A 22023-nucleotide genomic window follows, 5' to 3' on the forward strand; every position below is an offset into this window, starting at 1 on the left:
CGTGAGTTCTAAACCCGGCCCTGACACCTGTATATTTGGAGTTTGTGTGTTCTTTCCGTGGGCGAGTGGATTTTTGTCTGGGTCCTTAGGTTTTTCCCTCCACATTTAGAAACTTGCGCTTCGAGTAATTTGGATGCTATAAATGTCAAATGATAAGCCATCATTTGTGATAGCCAGGTCGCTTCTGAATAAATAGCTATATAGCTCAGTGGGCCTTACCTGCTAAAATAAAAGTTTAAAGTTCTTTTTTTATCTGCTCAGCCGTTGGCGCGCTCATTCTTGAGTCGGTTTGGAATGAGTCCCCAGTTCTCTAACTTCAACCGCGGTGCCGCGTTCATTCATTCCGACAGGGGGGGGGGGGGGTGTGTGCTGCAAGCGGCAATGGGCTTGCTTGTGAGTGTTACTTGCATAAGTGGGACCATTGTGCGCCGGGCCATAACCCAGAGCCCGCATTTGACAATCGTCCGCTCTAAAGTGACTTCCTGCTCAACGGCTATTGAGGGCATTGGCGCTCTCATCTCCTGTTTACAGGTCTGAGCCAGTGGCGGAAATCCCCCGCATTGCTGCGGTGGGGGCGAGTCTATATCCGCAGGACAATTTACCGCAAAGTGGTACCCATTTTATTGACCTTCCGATAAAAATGATGGGCCGAGTCACCCCCCCCCGACCAGGACTTGAACTCGTGACCTAAGAATTGACGAGCATCTCGCTCGCTCTAAGCTCACAAAACCCCCTTTATTTGCAGAAGAGATAATCCCAGTCTCTCTCACCTGAGCAAATAAAGGCCGGCTGGAGCGGAACTAAAATGTGCAGCTGAGCTCTCGCCCCACAAACGAAGGCCTTTCTCCATCCATTTCAGCCGCCCTCAAAGGGAACTGTCATAAGTGACGCAATACCGTGTCAAGGTGTGATAGTCACATGTTGGTTTATAAATGTGTGCAGGATACTTAATCCCCCTTTCCCTAGCATGTGCGATGTGTGTTTAAGAAAGCAAATCGACTGCTGTCTATACCGAAGATCAACTTAACTTGACTTTTGAATGACTTGATAATTATTTAATCGTTTTTTGTTGCCATTCCGACTGCAGGTATTGTGGTCAATGCAAACATGACTCCTTGTAAAAAAAAAAGGTGTCAGTTTTGTTGCCAGATAAAAGGGGAATTAAAAAAAAAATCATATTTTGCTACTGGCAAAGGAGGTTCCAATGGTGGTAGTTTTGAATGACTTGTTCGTCTCCAGTGTGACCCAGCCAAAACCACCACGTAATCATGTCGAGTTCACTGGACCGGGATACATTGGTGAGGGCGGACCGGCAATTTATCTGCCACGAATAATAAATTAATGCATTTCGAGTCTGGACACACACAAAGAAAGCTCTTTATGCCGTCGCATGAGCACGACCGAGGGAACGTGCTGTTCGTGAGCACTTATTAAGGTGAGCACAGCCCACAAACATAATGGGGAGGATAGTTCTTCTAATGCAGACACACGCGCCTGTGAACCAGCCCCCCGAGTCGAACCTGGGGGAGGCCCAGGACCGGTTAAAATAATCGTCACTGGTGTTGGCCGTGAGCGGGAGACGAACTCGGGTCACCGGGTTCGTAGCAGGGCACGCAAGCCGCTCCACACACACACACAGACAGACGCACACACGATCTGTGCAGTAAGTTCAATTGAGGCAAGGGCCGCTTGATTTCTTCATTGCCAGCACCAGGTGAAGCGAATGGGGCTGCAGCAGTAGAACATGTCACGAATACGGGGTTTTGTTGACGTGAACTCGCATGACCGCACGCGCTTTCGGGAGACGCAGGGAGCTTGCAGCAACTGGGCTCGTGGCGGGTCGCACTTGCGAGACAAAGACAAAGACCCCCCGTGTAGCCTTGGACAAGACCGCTGGGGCAAGTGCTGTTAGCAAGCAGCCCACGCAGGCTGGCACGGCGAACAAGGGGGTGGTGTGGCTAGCAGAGCACACACGGCCGCCTTTTTCTACCCCAGTGCTGATTGTTTACACGCCCTAGCAGGTATTCATTGAAGATGGGTTGACCTAAAGGAGGCCCAGGACCGACTTAGGGATTCGACACCGATGTTGGCTGTTAGTTTAACACACCGGTGGGCTAAAGTAGTGAACTATTTATTTGTCTTTTGTGAACCTGACACATTTTTTTATTGTTTGGCCGTGTCGGGTGGTGGAGGGTTACGACACATTTATAAATAACGCGATCTAAACCCAAACACGTTTATTATGATGTTGGTTGTGAGCGAGATTCGGACTCAGGCCATCGGGTTCGCAGCAAAGTGCCCTAACCAATGAGCCATCACTTCCCTACTGGGCGTTCTGTACATGGATTAACTTACCACAAATATCTCCTCACAATGTGACATCTGGGGGAAGGGGAAGCCTAAATTATTTTATTAAAATCAATGTACTCTTTGGTTTTTTCGGTAAAGGCATAATACAATTATTTTATTAAAATCAATGTACTCTTTGGTTTTTTCGGTAAAGGCATAATACAATTAATTTATTTAATATCTAACTACGTGACTTTACCGAATAAAATAATTTTTATAAAATATTTTATTTTATTTCTAACTCCGGGACTTTACCGAAAGAACTAAAGAGTATGGATTTCTGTAGTCACGAAAGCATCGAATCAAGCTTATAATCAATGTCTTCAGCGCAAATTGATGAATACTGTACTCCACTGCGCTGAGTCCACAGGTTGTGTGCTTATCAGTTTAATAATAAAATAGTTAAATTAACGTGTTGCCATTATTTTGGCTGCGTAAAACAAACGTGCAAGACAAATAAATCACCGTTGTGTGGGTTGGCAAGTAACGCTCACCGATTTCAATGCCGCTTTCCTCGGGCACCATGAAGTCAGTGGGCAGCTGTGAGCCAGGACCCGACTTGAGCAGGAAGTCCCCGGAGAGGTCGTCCTCGCCGCCTGGCATTCGCCCCTCGCCAACGCCACTCTCCCCGCCCTCTTCCAGCACCACAGGCGCCTCTGGTGCCTCCTCCGTCGCGCCAACGACTCCTCCCGGCTCAGCAACGCCCGACCCCACGCCCACTTCCGGTTCCAGGACGGCCGTCGAGCCTGGCTCCGTTGGGAACGCCTCCATGCCGCTCTCCTGGCTCGGCACCGACTCCAAGACTTCCTCAGCAGCCGACAAATCTTGAACCGGAACCCCGGATTCTCCAGGCACGCCGAGCTCCTCGTACGACTCTGGGACTTCGACGGTGATGGATACGGTCTCGTGTTCCGATTCCTCGGACTCGGGGAGCCCGGATTGTTCGGGGGCGAGGGAGCTACCGGGCTCTGCCGCGCTGCCGTCGTATGGGATGACGTCGAGGTGGTCCACGCTCGGGGTGTCTGTGGGCAGCGGGGTAACCTCCGGGTGTGGGGCGGCCGTGTCAATGGACGTCTGGGGAAAGCCTCCTGCCTCCTCGGCCGAATGGTCGGCCTCGCCTGCGACCGGCAGTGTTTCCTCCTCATGAGTGAGCTCGGGGACATCGATGGCGCTCTGCGACGTCTCGACTTCCCCTCGGACAATTTGCGACTCGTCCGTCTCGAGAAGGTGAGGTTCGCCGCTCGAGATTATAACCTGGGATGAACCGGCGTCTTCGGCACGGGCAATCTGCGACGTGTCGGTCTCCTCGTGAGTCGCAAGAGGGGCTTCAAAGCCACTCTGAGGGGCGTGAGAGTCTTCTTCTGCAGTCACTCGATGTTCGCCGCTCGTTACAATATGAGAAGAACTGGACTCCCCTTCAGCAGTTTGGGATTCATCGATTGCAACGTGAGGAATTATGAGCAAATCAGTGTCTTCGCGCTTTTCAGAAGGAACACCAAATTCACTGTCAGTAACGCGAGATTCTTCTCCACTCGTCACTACAGTTTCACCTTCAGCCATGTGAGACTCATCTACTCCACTGTAAGGGACCTGGGGTACTAGACTGTCTTCATGAATGTCAGAAGGGACACCAAACCCACTCTCTGTAATGTGAGAATCTTCTCCACTTGCTATGGCAACGTGAGATGTTTCCGTCTCTCCTTTAATCATGTGAGATTCATCTCCTCCACTGTGAGGGGCTTGGGGTGCTAGACTGTCTTCATGAATGCCAGAAGAAACACCAATGTCGCTCTCTGTAATGTAAGATTCCTCTCCACTTCCTAATGGAATGTGAGATGTGTCAACTTCTTCAGAAAGGTGAGATTCATCTCCTCCACTGTGAGGTGCTTGGGGTGCTAGACCGTCTTCATGAATGTCAGAAGAAACACCAATGTCGCTCTCGGTAATGTGAGATTCCTCTCCACTTGCTAATGGAATGTGAGCTGTGTCCACTCCTTCAGAAAGGTGAGATTCATCTACTCCACTGTGAGGTGCTTGGGGTGCTAGACTGTCTTCATGAATGTCAGAAGAAACACCAATGTCGCTCTCGGTAATGTGAGATTCCTCTCCACTTGCTAATGGAATGTGAGCTGTGTCCACTCCTTCATAAAGGTGAGATTCATCTACTCCACTGTGAGGTGCTTGGGGTGCTAGACCGTCTTCATGAATGTCAGAAGAAACACCAATGTCGCTCTCGGTAATGTGAGATTCCTCTCCACTTGCTAATGGAATGTGAGCTGTGTCCACTCCTTCAGAAAGGTGAGATTCATCTACTCCACTGTGAGGTGCTTGGGGTGCTAGAGTGTCTTCATGAATGTCAGAAGAAACACCAATGTCGCTCTCGGTAATGTGAGATTCCTCTCCACTTGCTAATGGAATGTGAGCTGTGTCCACTCCTTCAGATAGGTGAGATTCATCTACTCCACTGTGAGGGGCTTGGGGTGCTAAACTGTCTTCATGATTGTCAGAAGGAACACCAATTCCGCTCTCTGTAACGTGAGATTCCTCTCCACTTGCTAATGTAACGTGAGATGTGTCAACTTCTTCAGAGATGTGAGAATCATCTACTCCACTATGAGGGACTTGAGGTGCTAGACTGTCTTCATGAACGTCAGACGGAACACCAAACCCACTGTCTGTAAAGTGAGAATCTTCTCCACTTGCTACGGCGATGTGAGATGTCTCCGTCTGTCCTTTAACGATGTGGGATTCATCTACCCTACCGTGAGGAGCTTGGGGCCCGAGAGTGTCTTCATGAATGTCAGAAGGAACACCGATGCCGCTCCCGGTAATGTGAGATTCCTCTCCACTTGCTACCATAGTATCGCCGTCTACTCCACTGTGAGGGACATTGGGTGCAAGGGTGTCTTCATGAATGTCAGATGGAACAGCAAGCCCACTGTCTGTAATCTGAGATTCCTCTCCACTTGTTAATGTAATGTGAGATGTGTCGACTTCTTCGGAAGCTTGAGATTCATCGACTCCACTGTGATGGACACCGAATTCCCCTTCTACTCCATGAGAAACATCATCTCCACTTTCAACGATCTGAGATTCCTCTCCGGTTGCAAGAGCAATGTGAGATGCGTCGACTTCTTCGGAAGCTTGAGATTCATCAACTCCACTGTGATGGACACCGAATTCCCCTTCTACTCCATGAGAAACATCATCTCCACTTTCAACGATCTGAGACTCTTCTCCAGTTGCAAGAGCAATTTGAGATGCGTCGACTTCTTCAGAAGATTGAGATGCATCTACATCACTGTGAGGGACTTGCGGTGCTAGACTGTCTTCATGAATGTCAGCAGAAACACCAACTCCACTTTCAACGATGGGAAATTCATCTGCATCACTGTGAGGCACTTGCGGTGCTAGACTGTCTTCATGAATGTCAGAAGGAACACCAACTCCACTTTCAACGATGGGAGATGCATCTACATCACTGTGAGGGACTTGCGGTGCTAGACTGTCTTCATAAATGTCAGCAGAAACACCAACTCCACTTTCAACGATGGGAGATTCATCTACATCACTGTGAGGGACTTGCGGTGCTAGACTGTCTTCATGAATGTCAGCAGAAACACCAACTCCACTTTCAACGATGGGAAATTCATCTGCATCACTGTGAGGCACTTGCGGTGCTACACTGTCTTCATGAATGTCAGAAGGAACACCAACTCCACTTTCAACGATGGGAAATGCATCTACATCACTGTGAGGGACTTGCGGTGCTAGACTGTCTTCATAAATGTCAGAAGGAACACCAACTCCACTTTCAACGATGGGAGATTCATCTACTCCACTATGAGGGACTTGAGGTGCTAGACTGTCTTCATGAACGTCAGACGGAACACCAAACCCACTGTCTGTAAAGTGAGAATCTTCTCCACTTGCTACGGCGATGTGAGAAGTCTCCGTCTGTCCTTTAACGATGTGGGATTCATCTACCCTACCGTGAGGAGCTTGGGGCCCAAGAGTGTCTTCATGAATGTCAGAAGGAACACCGATGCCGCTCTCGGCAATGTGAGATTCCTCTCCACTTGCTACCATAGTATCGCCGTCAACGATGGGAGATTCATCTACTCCACTGTGAGGGACATTGGGTGCAAGGGTGTCTTCATGAATGTCAGATGGAACAGCAAGCCCACTGTCTGTAATCTGAGATTCCTCTCCACTTGTTAATGTAATGTGAGATGTGTCGACTTCTTCGGAAGCTTGAGATTCATCGACTCCACTGTGATGGACACCGAATTCCCCTTCTACTCCATGAGAAACATCATCTCCACTTTGAACGATCTGAGATTCCTCTCCGGTTGCAAGAGCAATGTGAGATGTGTCGACTTCTTCGGAAGCTTGAGATTCATCAACTCCACTGTGATGGACACCGAATTCCCCTTCTACTCCATGAGAAACATCATCTCCACTTTCAACGATCTGAGATTCCTCTCCGGTTGCAAGAGCAATGTGAGATGTGTCGACTTCTTCGGAAGCTTGAGATTCATCAACTCCACTCTGATGGACACCGAATTCCCCTTCTACTCCATGAGAAACATCATCTCCACTTTGAACGATCTGAGATTCCTCTCCGGTTGCAAGAGCAATGTGAGATGCGTCGACTTCTTCGGAAGCTTGAGATTCATCAACTCCACTGTGATGGACACCGAATTCCCCTTCTACTCCATGAGAAACATCATCTCCACTTTGAACGATCTGAGATTCCTCTCCAGTTGCATGAGCAATGTGAGATGCGTCGACTTCTTCGGAAGCTTGAGATTCATCGACTCCACTGTGACGGACACCAAATTCATCTTCTACAGCATGGGAAACATCTACTCCACTTTCAATGATGTGAGATTCCTCGCCGCTTGCGACGGGCACACGAGATGTTTTAACATCGCCTTCAGCAGTTTGAGACTCTTCAAACCCACTTTGACGAATGTGGGATATGTCGGAGTTTTCATAAATTTCATGAGGTATGTCAGTGCCACTCTGTGATTCTTCTCCACTCACAACAGTAGTTTGAGATGCTTCAGTGTCTTCTCCAGCAATATGAGAAGCATCAACCTCACCATGAGGGACGAGTGGCACATCGACTTCTTCGTGAAGTTCATGAGGAGTTACAATTCCACTCTGTGAAATTTCTGATTCTTCTCCACTCGTGACAGCATCGTGAGATGTTTCCATCTTTTCTTCAGTAACATGAGCTTCATCTGTTTCACCGTCACCCACCTGGGACACGTGGTCGTCTTCGTGTGTCTCATGAAGCTCCTTTGTCCCGCTGTGTAATACGGGCGATTCTTCTCCGCTCAGGGGGATGATGGAAGATGTATCGATTTCACCGTCAGCAGCATGAGACCCTTCGATGGCACTCTCGGAACCCTGGGACGCTGGCACGTCTTCGTGAATGTCAAGAAGAACATCAGCTCCGCTTTGAACAGTATGAGAATCCTCTTCTCCACTCACAATGGCAGTGTGAGATGTGTCGGGCTGTCCCTCCAAATGGGGAAATGTTTCAAGTCCGCTGTGAGGCACCGGAGATAAATCTGTTTCTTCATGGATTTCATAAGAAACATCGGACCCACTCTCTGCAACGTGAGATTCATCTCCGCTTGAAGGAACAATGTGAGATATTTCAGTCTTTCCGACATCAGTGTGAGATTCACCAATCCCACTGTGAGGCACTTGGGGCACGTGAGTGTCTTCGTGTATCTCGTGAGGAGTTTCTGCCCCACTGTGCAGTATGACAGATTCCTCCCCACTCTCCGAGGAAATATGCGATGTATCAGTCTCTCCTTCAACAGTTTGGGAATCTTCAATCACAGTCTCGGGGACTTGGGACAAATCAATATCTTCATGAATTTCAGCAGCAGTTCCAGTTTCACTCTGCACAACATGAGTTTCTTCTCCACTTGTAAAAGCATTGTCAGGTGTTTCAGTGTCTCCTTCAGTCATGTGAGATTCATCCGTTTCAATTTGAGGGACGTGGAACAAATCCTTTTCTTCATGAGTTCCTGAAGCGATCTCAGTCCCGCTTTGTGAAACGTGATATCCTTCTCCACTTGAAGTAGAAATGGGAGATGTCTTGGTGTCTCCTTCAGTCATGTGAGATTCATCAGTTTGACCATGAGGGACATTCGACTGATCCGTTTCTTCATGAATTTCCGAAAGAATGTCAGCCCCACTTTTTGAAAAGTGTGATTCTTCTCCAGAAATGTGAGATGTTTCAACATCTCCTTCAGTAATGTGAGATTCATCGGTTTCACCATGAAGGACATTCGACTGATCAGTTTCTTCATGAATTTCCGAAAGAATGTCAGCCCCACTTTTTGAAAAGTGTGATTCTTCTCCAGAAATGTGAGATGCTTCAACATCTCCTTCAGTAATGTGAGATTCATCAACCGCACTGTGAGGGACCTGGGCTACATCAATTTCTCCCTCAATGTCAGCGGGAGCATCAGTGCCACTGCGTTCAACGTGAGACTCTTCTCCGCTCATGACAGCAAAGTGAGACCCTTCAGCCTCTCCTTCCGCAATCTGAGAGTCATCAACCTTGCTGTGAGGTACAGGGGACAAATTTGTGTCTTCGTGAACTTCATGAGCTCCTGCTTCTTCCCGAGTCGAATCCGTTTGTCCATGCAAAACATGAGACGTCTCTCCGCTCGGTGGGTGAAACGTGCCCCGTTGTCCGTGGGCAGCCCCGGCTTTGGTCTCGGAATCTGCGGGGCGCGGCACCACGACGCCTTTGTGAGTCACGTGCTTCTCCGTCTCCACGTATACGAGGTGCGCACCGCGTGCGTCGCTCTGACGTCCCGGCGCAAATGTGTGCGCCCCACCTCTCCCTGCCGCCGTCGCTCCAGGCTGGAATACCCTCCTGTGTGGCGCATACACCACTCGCTCCACCTTCATCACTTGCCCGTCCGACGGTCCATCTTGGGAGCTCTCCAGCTTCCCCTCCGCGTGGCCTGCCAAGGTGACATCTGCGCCAACCCCAAATACGTGTCGCTCAGAGGAAGCGCCATGAACCTGTCGCGCTGTCGCATTCTCCGCATCATCGCCGGGGCCCCAAGAACTTCTGCTGCCCTGCGGTTGTTGGACGCTGTGGAAGAAGGGGATGCTGTCCCCCGTGGCATCCGATGGGACAAACTGGTTGCGCTGCTCGGTGAGGTACTGCCGGTGCTGCTGGGGTTGGTAGGTCGCTGGACGGAGCTCCAAGCCAGAATCCCTGCCCGGAACGAACTCCAGCGACATCGTCATCTCCTCTCGTGGCAGCGCCGCCGCTGTGTCACCGAAGATGCTGCTGCCCTCGGCCTGGTGATCTGCACATGCAAGAAAAATCGGCGGAGAGCGCGTCAGTGCTGTGGCCATCGTTTTGCATGTTCCTTCTTTATATGAACAGTCTTAAAGTGGTCTGTGAACAGTTACCCATTCGTAGATATTTAGTAACAGACGACTGCTTCAAAATTTACCGAAAAAATATGCATAGTCTTGTTTAAAGTAAAATCATGAAAAGTTGCTGATGAATCTTGACTTAAAGCTTTCGTGACTGGAGGAATTAATATTCTTTGTGTCTTTCGGTAAAGTCACGTAGATAGGTTAAAAAAAGAAATTACAAAGAAACGACGACGTTTCGATTGCAACACAAGCGGTCGTCATCAGGTGGAGAAAAATGAGGGGTTAGCCTCTAAAGGCAAACTGTTTATAAAGGTTTAAAATGGGTGTAGCCCAAGTGTCAGCAGCATGGGCAGAGGAGCTTATGTTAATGTGAGGGATTAAAAACAGTGGGCCTCCGCATGTAGGGCGGAGAAGCTGTGTCTGCGGCAGTGGTTAAATTGGGGAAACTAAGCGACATGTCTCGGACCGCGTTCGTGAGCACAAGGCAGATCTAAAACACGGTAGGTCCAATGCCTTGGCCGTGGCGGATCATTATTTTAATGCGGTTGGCTCGCACGAAATTTATTTCTCTAAGACGAAGGTACTTTGCAAACCCACTAGCTATCAACAAAGATTCGTTCATGAAGCCATCCATATATACAGACACAATTTCAACCGAGAGGATGGGTACAAACTCAGCAATCACTGGAAGGACGTTGTCAACTAGTTTAAGTCATAACTGGCTATAATGTTTCTATTTTAGCACTGTCCGTTGCTCACCAGTTTTTTAACTCCTCACATTAACATAACCTTATCTGCCCTACATGCGGAGGCCCACCGTTTTTAATCCCTCACATTAATATAAGCTCCTCCACCCATGCTGCTGACACTTGGGCTACGCCCGGCTAACCCCTCTTTTTTCTCCACCTGATGATGACCGCTTGTGTTGCGATCGAAACGTCGTAGTTTTTTGTTTTACCTATCTACGTGACTTTACCGAAAGACCCAAATAATATAAGTTGCTGATGCATTGCATCCTAGGTAGCTATGATGCAGTTTGGTATGTTATTGAAGAAAGACCATTTGGATACTTAAGACTCCAATTGCACAGTTTGTAATAAAATTGGTGTCAAATTTGCAGATGCTGTACAAAGGCATTAAACTTGTAACATGAAGTGGCCAGTAAAAGAGAAAAATAGAATAAGGATATTCGGGCTGCGATGCTGTGTCAAAGCAGTGAGCTGGCATCACTGAGACCCTGCGCATGAATCGGGGTTTCAGCTGCCTGAAATAAAAAAAGTTATTTCAGGTAGAGTGATCGCCAAGTGATTACACCACCAAACCCATCAAATTAAATGTGGCTCATCACTTGATCTTGCTTCATATTTAAGAAATGCAAATCTTCGTTTGATTGCCACAATAAAAACGTGGAAATATGTCAAAAGATGCGCCGCTGAGTGTGGATAAGACACCGTTTGAAATAACATCAGAAATAATTCTATAATTTCGCATTCCTCTGCCATCTTCTGATTTGAAGTGCAATCATGCTGCCAACATTTGTAAAAAAAAATTCTTATTACGTGACAATTCTTTCCACAATTAGTATAATTGTAATAAAAATTACAACGCTTTGAAAAAAATATGTAAAAAATGTCTTTCAATATGGCTAAATAAGGGGTTATATCTGACTTGATGGCACTGTGATTATACTATGAAGAGAGTAATTTACAAAACTAGGTTCGTGCCACCCCACTGCTTGTGTTGTGGTTATTGCAAACATGATGCCTTGTATAAAGGTGTCAGTTTTTGTACCAGTTGAAAGGGTAAAAACCTATCACTATATTTTGCCACTGGTAAGTAAAGGAGATCTCTCATAGTGTAAATGTCATTGGTGTTGCCCAAACATCCCAATGCAGCAGGGGCACGCTGAATCTTCACACTCATCGTGGCTTTCCTGGGTATGTAAGCAATGATTATTATCTTCTTGGTTCTTTCGGAAAAGTCACGTAGAAGGGAAATAATAAAATAATAAAAATTAAACATAATAAAATAATTCTCACGACGTTTCAGCCACAAGCAGCCGTCCACAGGTGAAGAACAGGTCTGTCGGGAAGACAGCGTCTGAATGAAACACCCCAGGCTTGGAGCGTATATTTAAGCTGGGTTGGAGGGGGAAAAGCGCCTTGACAAAACAATTTGCATATCAAGAGGAATTTAGCATATTTATGGGAAATGCAGTCACGAAAGCTTTAAATCGAAATTCAATGATTATTACTTTTCACAATATTAATTTTTATCGGCGAGTTTGTCACAGAGATCGTCGCGACGTCGCACCGCGGAAGCAGTAGGCGTCGTAGCGCTGCTCGGGCCCCGGGAACCCCGTGCGATCCTTGTCCCTGTAGACGGTGCGCACGCCGGCGGCCGGCCCGCCGCAGTTGGTGCGAGGCCGCACGATGGGGTAGCGCACGCTCCCATCGGCGAGCCAGCCCGGGTCGCAGCGGTCCAACCCTGCCAGGCGCCATGCACCAAACAGCTGTCCCGGCGACGCCAGCGTGGCGCCCAGCGTCTCGCAGTGGTCGCGGGCGCCGCTCAGGGTCAGGCGTCCGATCGCCGACGCATGGAACACCTCGCCTGGGTGGGTGACAACGCGAGCGCGGGGGGGGGGGGTGAAGGGGCGGAGGTCAACGGAGAGATAGGCGACCGCTGAAGATGATGTCGCGTGCGGGTTGGCAGGGGCACAGCTTTTCACCCCCCCCCCCCCCCCACTGTATTTAACGATAATAGATTGTTAAATACAGTGGGGTGCCACGGTGGCGAGATGTTAAATACCTCACCGGGTATGCAGGAGGTCGTGGGTTTGATCCCGGATCTGACGCCTGCTGCTGTATATTTGGAGTTTGCGTGTCTCTCTCTTTCCGTGGTGAGATGTTAACTACCTCGCCTGGTATACAGGAGGTCGTGGGTTCGATCCCGACCCTGACGCCTGCTGCTGTATATTTGGAGTTTGCATGCTCTCCCTGTGGTTGTGTGGATTTTTTTTGCGGGTCCTCTGGTTCTTTCCTCCACATTAAGAAAGTCGCAGCTTATCGAGACGCCAACCTTCCTCAAGAGATGCCGCGACAACAAGGTAATATCCATCGCTTTCACACTCACATCTGCTGCTGTGTCTTCACCGAACGCTAAACGGATTCTGTTTTAAGCTAGTCTATCACGAATCTCAGAGAGAATAAGGTCAACCAAATGTCTCACTTTAACATAATGCTCATCTCTCACATTATCATAGCTACTTCCGTACCCAGTTACATGCTAATTTCTCACATTAACATCACTAGACCCAGCCACTCCTTATAACCCTTGGGCTACACCCATTTGTAACCTTTAAAACAGTCTGCATCAGCAGTAGGCCATGCTTTTCCACCTGATGACGGACGCTTGTGTTGTGCCCGCAACGTCGTAATAAAATGTAGTTGTTTTCATTTAATTAATTAATTTTGTTACCTACGTGACTTTACTGAAAAAAACAAAGAGTATTTGGCTACTACACATTTCCACACTATAAGCCACTTTCATTGGGCTATCATTGGTGGCCAGGTCGCTTCTGAAATAGAGCTACATAGCTTAGTGGTAGTTTCGTTGAGGTAGCCAGAGTAATGCCATGGATATGCTTTCTCCAAACAATCGCATCTGACCTGTAGCGGGATTGTTGTACACCTAATCTGGCCTGGCAGGCAATCGAAAAATGTAGTTTTTTTCAAATTCTGTCTCGAAGCCTTTGTTTTAAACACTGAAACAAGCGTATGAGGAGTGACCGTCCACCACGGAGCGAGTGAGCGGGACACGTTGCTCACCTCGGAGTTCCCCCACGTAGCAGTACACGTCGAACATCTCATTGGGGCTCTTCACACCGTAATTTCGCACTCCGGGATCGTGGATCTTGTCGCCATCGCATTTACGTCTGGGATGCACGATCGGGTACCTTGGGGGTAGGTTGGGGGAGGGGGGGGGGGGAATATTGGCGCGAGGTCAGGCTCGGAGAAAACCTGTTGATTGTCGCAAGAGGTGTGCGGTTTGAGCCCGGCGGTTGCCCTGGTTAATACTGCGGCGTTTGAAAATGTAATGACTTGAAAGAAAAAAAGGGCCCTACGTCAATGCAATTACATTCAATGCATTTTATATGATAAATATGAATGAGACAAGAATATTCAGGGTCTTTGTGGAGGGGTATGGGGGGGGCGTCGCCTCAGCGGCTCTCCACCGTGCACCTTGCCCACCTGCGTGCCAGCCAGGCAGCCAGTAATTTTTTTTTCTAATATAGTGCGAAAAGCAGCATTGGGGCTTTCGAGTGGGAGCGGCTGGGTAGCTGGATGGGTGGCCAGAGCTTTTGTTATGTGGCTGGAGCAAATCGCGGCGACGCAAACTCACCGAACGCTCTGGTCAGACACCCATCCCGCGTCGCACTGGTCCAGCCCATCCTCGAAGGCCGCCTGCAGCTGCTCGGGGGTGACGATGTGGGCGTCGATGTCCCGGCATGCGGCGCGCGCGGCCTCGAACGTGAGGCTGTAGCGGCTGCCCGGGCCCCGGTAGTGGAAAACCACGCCTGGGCGGGCAGAGCGCATGCCGCACGATTCAGTCGGCCGATCGTTCGGTCAGTGAATGAGTAAAGTCAGCGGTCAATCACCTGCGGTCTGCTTGCTCCTTCAACGGAGGAATGCCAAAACTACGCGAGCGAGCTCCTCTCCTGACGAGCAGACATCGACTTTGGCATTGAGCTGTCTGCTGCTGTCGTCGTCGTCATCATCATCATGCGCAAGGATAAAATTCGTGCGTGCTCGTGTCAATCCGTCATTTGTTCAGTCTGTCTACGTAATTGGTCATGCAGTCAAAGAGTCGAACAATCAATTGGTCCGTCAATTAGTCAAGTGATTAATCTGTCAATCAATCATCGTCCGCAACGCTCTTCCTTCCAATATTAGGAAGCCACTGGAACTATTCACTTTAGAACTCGATTGAAAACTAATTTCTTTGGAAACTGCCTTTTGTCTTTAGTTTGTTGTCCTTCCTCCGCACCTCTGATTAGCACGGTTGGCTATACGTACGGTGCGAAAGAAGTTGAACATACATACAAACATACAATCATTCAGTCACTGGTGTTGGTCGTGATCGGGAATCGAACTTGGGTTGCCGGGTTCGAAGCGCAGCGCACTAACTGCTGCACCACCACTTCCCATATATATGCAAGACAAGACAAAGATTGCCCGTATAGCCAGTAACAGACTGTAGGGGCAAGTGCTGTTAGCGAGCACCTATGAAGGCTGCCACTGTGGTGTATGACGGGGTGGGTGGTCAGGACCACGCCCGACCACCTTTGTCTCCCCAGTGGCGATGTTTACGCAATAGCACAAACACGCATACACAAACGCACATACACACATATAAGCACGCACACACACACGTACGTGGACCGCTCTCAACGCTGTAGACATGCAGCTTTTGACAAAAGTCGTTTGATGCAGTTTTCTTATTTTAAAATAGCCTTTTTCCGTCCAAGGATGGGTGTATTGCAGTAAATCTGAAACTTGCAAGCGGAAAGCAGACCACGACGTGATATTCATTGCATCCATTGGTGTACAATTTGTAAGGGCGCGGTGACACAGACTTATTTCATTTTAAGGTTATAATCCCTTGTTCATCAAGACGTCCTTTTTACTTTGATGTCTCAACAGCGTTACGGAGATCGCGTGACGTGAGGGTTCTGCCTTTGTCGTGAGGGTTGTGAGTTGACGCCGAGGAGGGGGGAGGAGGCGCCTCGCCCCCCCCCATGTGGAGTGACGTCACTCGATGATTATTATTAATGCGGGGGGGGGGGGTCCATTTGGAGGACGTCAACTGCTCATGATTATTAATGAGGGCGGGGGGGTTTGCCATGTGGAGTGACGTCACCCGCTCATGATTATGAATGAGGGGTGGGGGGGTGTCCATTTGGGGGACGTCACCTGCTCATGAATATTAATGAGGGGGGATGGTCGATGTGGAGTGACGTCATTTTGACTGCTTGTGTTGTGGTTATTGCAAACATGATCCCTTGTATAAAGGTGTCAGTTTTTGTACCAGATAAAAGGGTAAAAACCTATTACTATATTTTGCTACTGGTAAAGGAGGTCTCATAGAGTATTTGGCTGCTATAATTTTCCACATGATAAGCCACTTCATTGGGATCAAACCCACGACCTCCTGTATACCAGGCGAGGTAGTTAACATCTTGCCATCATTTGCAAATGATGCGACCCAGAAGGTCAAAACCAGCTCGCACACTGCACCCAGTGCCAGATGAAGCTAGTGCGGGGCCTGTAGCATATGTTCTAAGGGGGCCCTAAATAAAACAAAAAACACGTAAATATTAAAACACAAATTTTTTACTTGCATAGCAAAGTAATTGCATTTTTTCATTTATTATACAGCCAGACAATACGCCAAATCGTTTAGCTTAAACACCCAGTCGTTCATAAAAGTTGAAGGTGGTATAGTACTAGAGTAATAGAGCAAGTGCAGAATCACCGAACTGGAATTGATAGCTTGAAAGCATTTAGCCCTTGAAAGTGCGGGGCTCGTAGCATGTGTAGCTGCTGTTGCTACCAGGAGAATCCGGCAGTGACTGCACCACTAAACAACTTCTAAACGCCGTTTACGTTCTCACGCCGCTCAACATAATCGCATTCCCCCAATCGCAATCAAGGAATGCGACACCGATGCAACGCGAACGATAACCGTGAGCTAATCGCCCATAATTGCGCGCACAATTTCGTCGAATGGTTTGCAGCTAAAGCTATAGAGGCATGAGCCTGGACAGTGTTTGGATCGGTGGGCACCTCACGTGAAAGGACGGGGACAGTAAGGGGGTTGTGGGCAAGTCGAGGGCAGTGCAGCCAAATCCATTGCTGTATGTACAGGATGTTGAACTTCTTTCGTGCCGTGCATAGCCAACCGCACTAATTGGAGGTGCGGGGGTAGGACAACAAACTAAACTCAAAAAGCAGCTCTAAAAAAATGAGTTTTCAATTCACATTTCAAAGTGCATAGCTCCCAGTGGCTGCCTATGCTGTACTATGGCTACCTTCATCAGCCCGCACCGGCCGGCGTGGTGAAGTATGGTCACAATTCTAGATCTGAAGCTTTCGTGACTGCAAGGATTCATATTCTTAGGTTTTTTCGGTAAAGTCACGTAGGAAAATTTTTTTAAATAATAAAAGTAAAATAAAAATTAAATAAAAATCACGAAGACGGAAGCTTGTGTTGCCTCCGAAACGTCGTGATTTTTATTTTATTTTTATTTTACTTTTATTAGTTTTAATTTTTTATTTACGTGACTTTACCGAAAAAACCTAAAAATATGGTCACAATATCCCCCACGGACCGCAAGGAGTGGGGGGGCCCTCCTCCAGGAGAGGGATGGTCAAACAGGCACAACGACAACAACACTATTATGGAGGTACACGTTGTGTGTAAGTTTAGGTGTCCATTAAAGAAGGGAGCATGACTGAGCTTTGGGAGGCAGTGGAGGGGAGCCGTGTGGCGACAGTGATGGTAGACACTGCGACCGTGGTAATGGGGAACATAGAAGTGCAGCGCAACAACCTGTGGTGCCTAGAACAGCATGGGGCTACCACAGATGTGCTTCGGGATGATGTCCATATATGGCACCAATCCACTTATCGTGCATCGACGGTAAATCGGCGCGCTGCAGGACACAGACGCTTTTTTTGTTGATCAAGGCGGACTCGTTAACAAACAAACGAACAAAAAAGCATTGTTGATGTCCCGTCGTAACGAATGTGCAATTAACCACATCTCCGGATCGACTACAAAGTCAAATAAGTCGAGTGAGAGCGGTAAAGGTTTGCATTTTTGTCGGAATAAATCGACGGCGGTCTGAAGGCAAGGGCGTGATCAGGACTCTGGAGTGAATGTCGATTCGGGGGACGGTTGCAGGATACAAGGCGAGGGAGAAAACATCCAGCAGTGGATATATCATGGCTGATGATGATGGTGGCGAGTGAATTTCAAACATGCGTGGGACATAAATATTGGAGGTGCATTCTGTTCCAACGTCAACAGGAAGAGTGGCTGTCCAAAAAGAAAATAATTCTTCCTCAATGTTTATAATGCGTTCTCAGTCGCACGCTCATTTTCCAAGCCAGCCGTAAATGGTAATTTAGAAGTTTCCCTTTTCGGGAAATACTAGCACTGTAATTTTGGTAAATTATATTAATATTGGTATCCAGAACTCCTTGAATTGCATTCCAATGGTTTTGGAATACTGCTACAATAAAATTAATAAAGTCAAACATTTAACGAAAACATCACCTTTGCAAGCAATCGTAAAGTGGGTTAAATGGTGGGGGGGGGGTTGGGACAGATTTGGTGGCAGTCACGTGACACGGGAATGTCAATGCGAGCGGTCGCCAGGTTCACGACGCTAATACGAAAGGTCAAGCTGCAAATGAGCTGTCAAATCTCGGGAAAATGTGCTGGCGTGGATATTTAAAGACTGCTAGATCACGAAGCCACACTTTTAAACGAAAACCTATGATCACATTCCAAATTGTCCAGGGAACTGTCATACCCTTACCCTCTTTATATTCAGCGTTTTGTGTTTCTCGCTTCCCACCCCCCACTCCCCACCAATTAGGGTATATGTTATCACGCTCTCACGGTGCAAAGCGTCATTACATTTCCAGATCCCAAATAGTTAAAGGTGCAGCCCTGCGATTTCTCACTCACGTCGCTGGTGGCGGATGGGTGCCTCCACATTGAGGGAGCTCCAGATAGCAGAGGTCGCAAACGGGTTTTGATTCCTTACCCGTACCCGGCCGCACCAGGGTCACATACGGGTACCCGTACCCGGCCGTACACGTACCCTACCCGTACCCGGCCGGGTACGGGTAGGGTACGGGTATCGGGTACCGGATTGCGACCTCTGGGATGAAGCCATGTTGCAGGCGCGGGTGGGTTGATTCTAGGAACTTGAATTGTGAGAAGAGACAAGACGTTGGGAAATGAGTGACAAACGGTTACTCACCAGTGACTCATGGCCTACCCGTACCCGGCCGCACCAGGGTCGCAAACGGATACCGGGTATCGGGTAGGGTATGGGTATCGGGTACCCGGTTGCGACCTCTGCCAGATAGCCCCCTCTAGATGGTCCTTTATTTAAGCCAATCTTCCATGCTGGATAGAAGTCTTGGAAGAGGTGGGGAGGGAGGGGTGGTACCAATATTCTACGCCACCACATGCAACCTGCCGATCGACTAACTTCCCCAAACAAGATAGCAGCTATTACATGTCACGTTATCGAACGGGCAAGTCAACAGCCAGCATTATTTGTGTTTATTTATTTATTATATAAATGTTGTTTTCATCATCTGCTGGTAAGAATCAGAAGGTCAAAGCCAGTCCTGGGTTTGCTGCTTAAATGGATACTGCTGGAACACATTGGTTCAGCAGGAGCATGTGTGAATAGTGATTTATTTATTTATCACAGGCCACTGTCTACTGATGAGACTCAGAAAGTCGAAGCCAGTCCTGGGTTTGCTGCTTAAATGCATACTACTGGGACACATTGGTTCAGGAGAACCATGCGTGAATAGTGATTTATTTTTTACCAAGTGAAAATGGGCCCTTTGTTTTAACTATGTGCCTGACACACGTCCCGGGTCTCTCTAATACAGGAACAAAGAAGTGTTGTGAGCTGTGCACACAATTGGGTGGTTAAATCTGTGCCACTCTGCCAAATAAGCACTCAAAATCTGGGTTTTGTCAAATTAAATGTAAAACTATTTCTTGCGCAGTCATAATTGCCCAAATTGAAACCACACGTACTCCCAAAGATATTGAAAACACGTGTTAATTTTTTAGTGGTTAGCCATTCGACCTGCAAATGACCAAATTAAGTAGAAACTTATTTTTACATTTTATATTAAATAATAACGATACTTTATTTTTCCAAATTATGCCTTGCCAAGTCTCAGTGGTATCCCTTTTCAGGAGGGCCCTACTTGGGATATTTGGCCAGTTGCATTCCGTGTATTCTGTTTGTACCTTGACACAGACTTCTGCCAAAGCGTCTTTGACCTTCCTATAAATAAATCCGCGAATGCTTGAACGTACGCATCATGTACGTTTGTCGAACTTCTTTCGGACTGTACGTAGTCAACCATGCTAATCGGAGAAGGTGTGGACAATTGACTGGCTGGTGACTGGACTGAAATCCGTAGGCATTTTGCTTGGGATATAAACCCAGAATGTCAGCGAGGGCGGTTTGGTGGTTAGACACAGGCACAGCATGAGCAGGAGCCAGCACATCACTTCTAACTTTTGTGTTTCCTCAAGCGGCAAGTGTCCATGAGGTGCCTTTCAGTGAAGTCATTACGAGTGGCAGGACGAAGCAGGGACGAGGAGCAAAGTGTGCAGCGATGGTGTCTGGCAGTGCAGTGCGATTGGATCTCATCGTACCTTTCAGGTTGCTCGCGTAGACCGATGCACACAGCGTGAAAAGGAGGCCTGCCGTGAGTGTTGCCTTCCTCATTGCAGCCTGGGTTGGGGGTTTGGAGCGGGGGACAAAAACACATACAGGTGAGTGACAGCTTCTGTCGGACATGATCGTGCATCGATTTGGGCTACCCCGTTGTCAAACCATTGCTGAATGCAGGCCTAGCCCCATGCCGTGTCAGCTTGCGGGGCTTGTACGATGAAACATCACCAACAACTGTTCACTGCAAGAGCAGTTCAGGAATCACTCGCCACTTATGTCAGCCCTGGCCGGGAATCACACTCGGGTAGCTGGGTTGATAGTGCAGTGCTCTAACCACTGCGACATCGCTCCACGCACATTTATGGTATTTCAAATGCTGCACGTTACTGCCCACCATACTGGCCAGGTGGCAATGTGATTGACGAACTTGAGTGTAGACTGGCAAATGGAAGGTTGGGAGTTAAATTCTAGTTGGGAATGGACTCAACTATGTTGTCCCTCCACAGGTGACCTTCATGTAGAGATACTCGTCTATGGCATAGGAATGTGGAATTTATATCGCTAGCTCAGAGCCACCAATGGAGGATTGGCTTTCTGCTAAATTCTTGTTTTAAATGTTAAACCAAACGTACAAAAAATCTAACCCTTTTAGTAAAAAAAAACACCCCCTTTCCCGCCCTCCAGATATATCTTGAACATTTTCGTTAAGTAATCTATTCACAAAATTCTGATCATGGCCATTTTGAGAGGACACGGCACGAGCCGCCGCCATCTTGAATTCCCACCTCTGCTTTACCCAGTGTTTCTGCTCAGGTGTTCATACATTCCACCAATAGGTGGCCGCACTGAATTGTTGACGTCCTGTGGAAGGGGACTGTGCATGCACCGAACGGTTCTGAGGCGTCTGCGTGTGTATAACGTGGTTGAAACGCCAACAATGTTTACAGGAACTGGTCCATGTTTACTCTCCAACAAGGTCCCTGAGATATTTGGATCGTCTTCTACTGAGTACTCCGAGGTCAAGGCTATTTTCCTGAGGTCATCGGGCTTTTGCCAGTGAAGCTCCCAAGCTTTGTAATGCTTTGCCTTTGCTAATGAGACAATCAGAGTAGTTAGAGCTATCTAAGTCCCGTCTTGAAACGGGGCCTCTTTAAACTGGCCGTTAGCCCCTTGTTGTGGCCGTTTGCCCTGCAGGTTCTTTTTATTTCCTGGCTTTCCATACACGGTGGCACATTGGGATCTACTGATTCAATGCACCTTACAAATGTAATTTATTATTAACAAAGTCACAGCAGCAGTTTCCCCCGACAGTACGCATGGTGCATGAGAGGGTTACATTTTGTGGTTACGATCATGGGACACCATCACTACAATGGCTAATTATACAAATTACTGTTCGTCAGAATGTGATTTTGGGTTGAACCGTGGCAAATGGAGCGAAAGTCCAACAATCGTGCTCAACACCAACAACAGCCGCCATTCGCTAAAAAGTGGCGGTGATGTGGCCACAGCGTTTGCGCCAGGCCAAGTGCACTCCGAGGCTACATGAAGTGTCGAAGGCCGGCTGGCAGGAGGTCATGGGAGAGACCCAGGTGTCATGGGTTGCATGACTGAGATGACTGGCAGACGCATCACCTGTGCCCTCTACTGTGACAACTCGCTGTATTTTATCCACCCCGGCACTCCGCTCATTGTTGTGAGCATCGCTCTGGTCTGCCCTTCACTGTTGTTGGAGG

The 22023-nt window shown here is 48.1% G+C and overlaps 1 protein-coding gene across 2 annotated transcripts in view; it reads right to left on the reverse strand.

Moving 5' to 3' along the window:
• The window catches only part of LOC144734921 (uncharacterized), a 47203-nt gene extending 26619 nt beyond the window's left edge, over positions 1–20584 (reverse strand). Inside the window, exons 1-6 of one of the 2 annotated variants that reach the window (XM_078617378.1) lie at positions 20269–20584; positions 14182–14356; positions 13608–13735; positions 12094–12390; positions 9222–9704; positions 2844–9104 (exon numbers count right to left, since the gene is read on the reverse strand). In XM_078617378.1, coding sequence (XP_078473504.1) covers positions 2844–9104; positions 9222–9704; positions 12094–12390; positions 13608–13735; positions 14182–14356; positions 20269–20413 — 7489 coding nt within the window. In that variant the 5' untranslated portion in view covers positions 20414–20584. Of the gene's footprint in view, positions 1–2843; positions 9705–12093; positions 12391–13607; positions 13736–14181; positions 14357–20268 lie in introns of both variants that reach the window. The other variant, XM_078617377.1, reaches the window with a different exon arrangement.
• Between the last annotated feature and the right edge of the window lie 1439 nt (positions 20585–22023).

Source organism: Lampetra planeri, chromosome 53 (assembly GCF_965212315.1).
Source record: "Lampetra planeri chromosome 53, kcLamPlan1.2.h2, whole genome shotgun sequence".
Taxonomy (NCBI): Eukaryota; Metazoa; Chordata; class Hyperoartia; order Petromyzontiformes; family Petromyzontidae; genus Lampetra; species Lampetra planeri.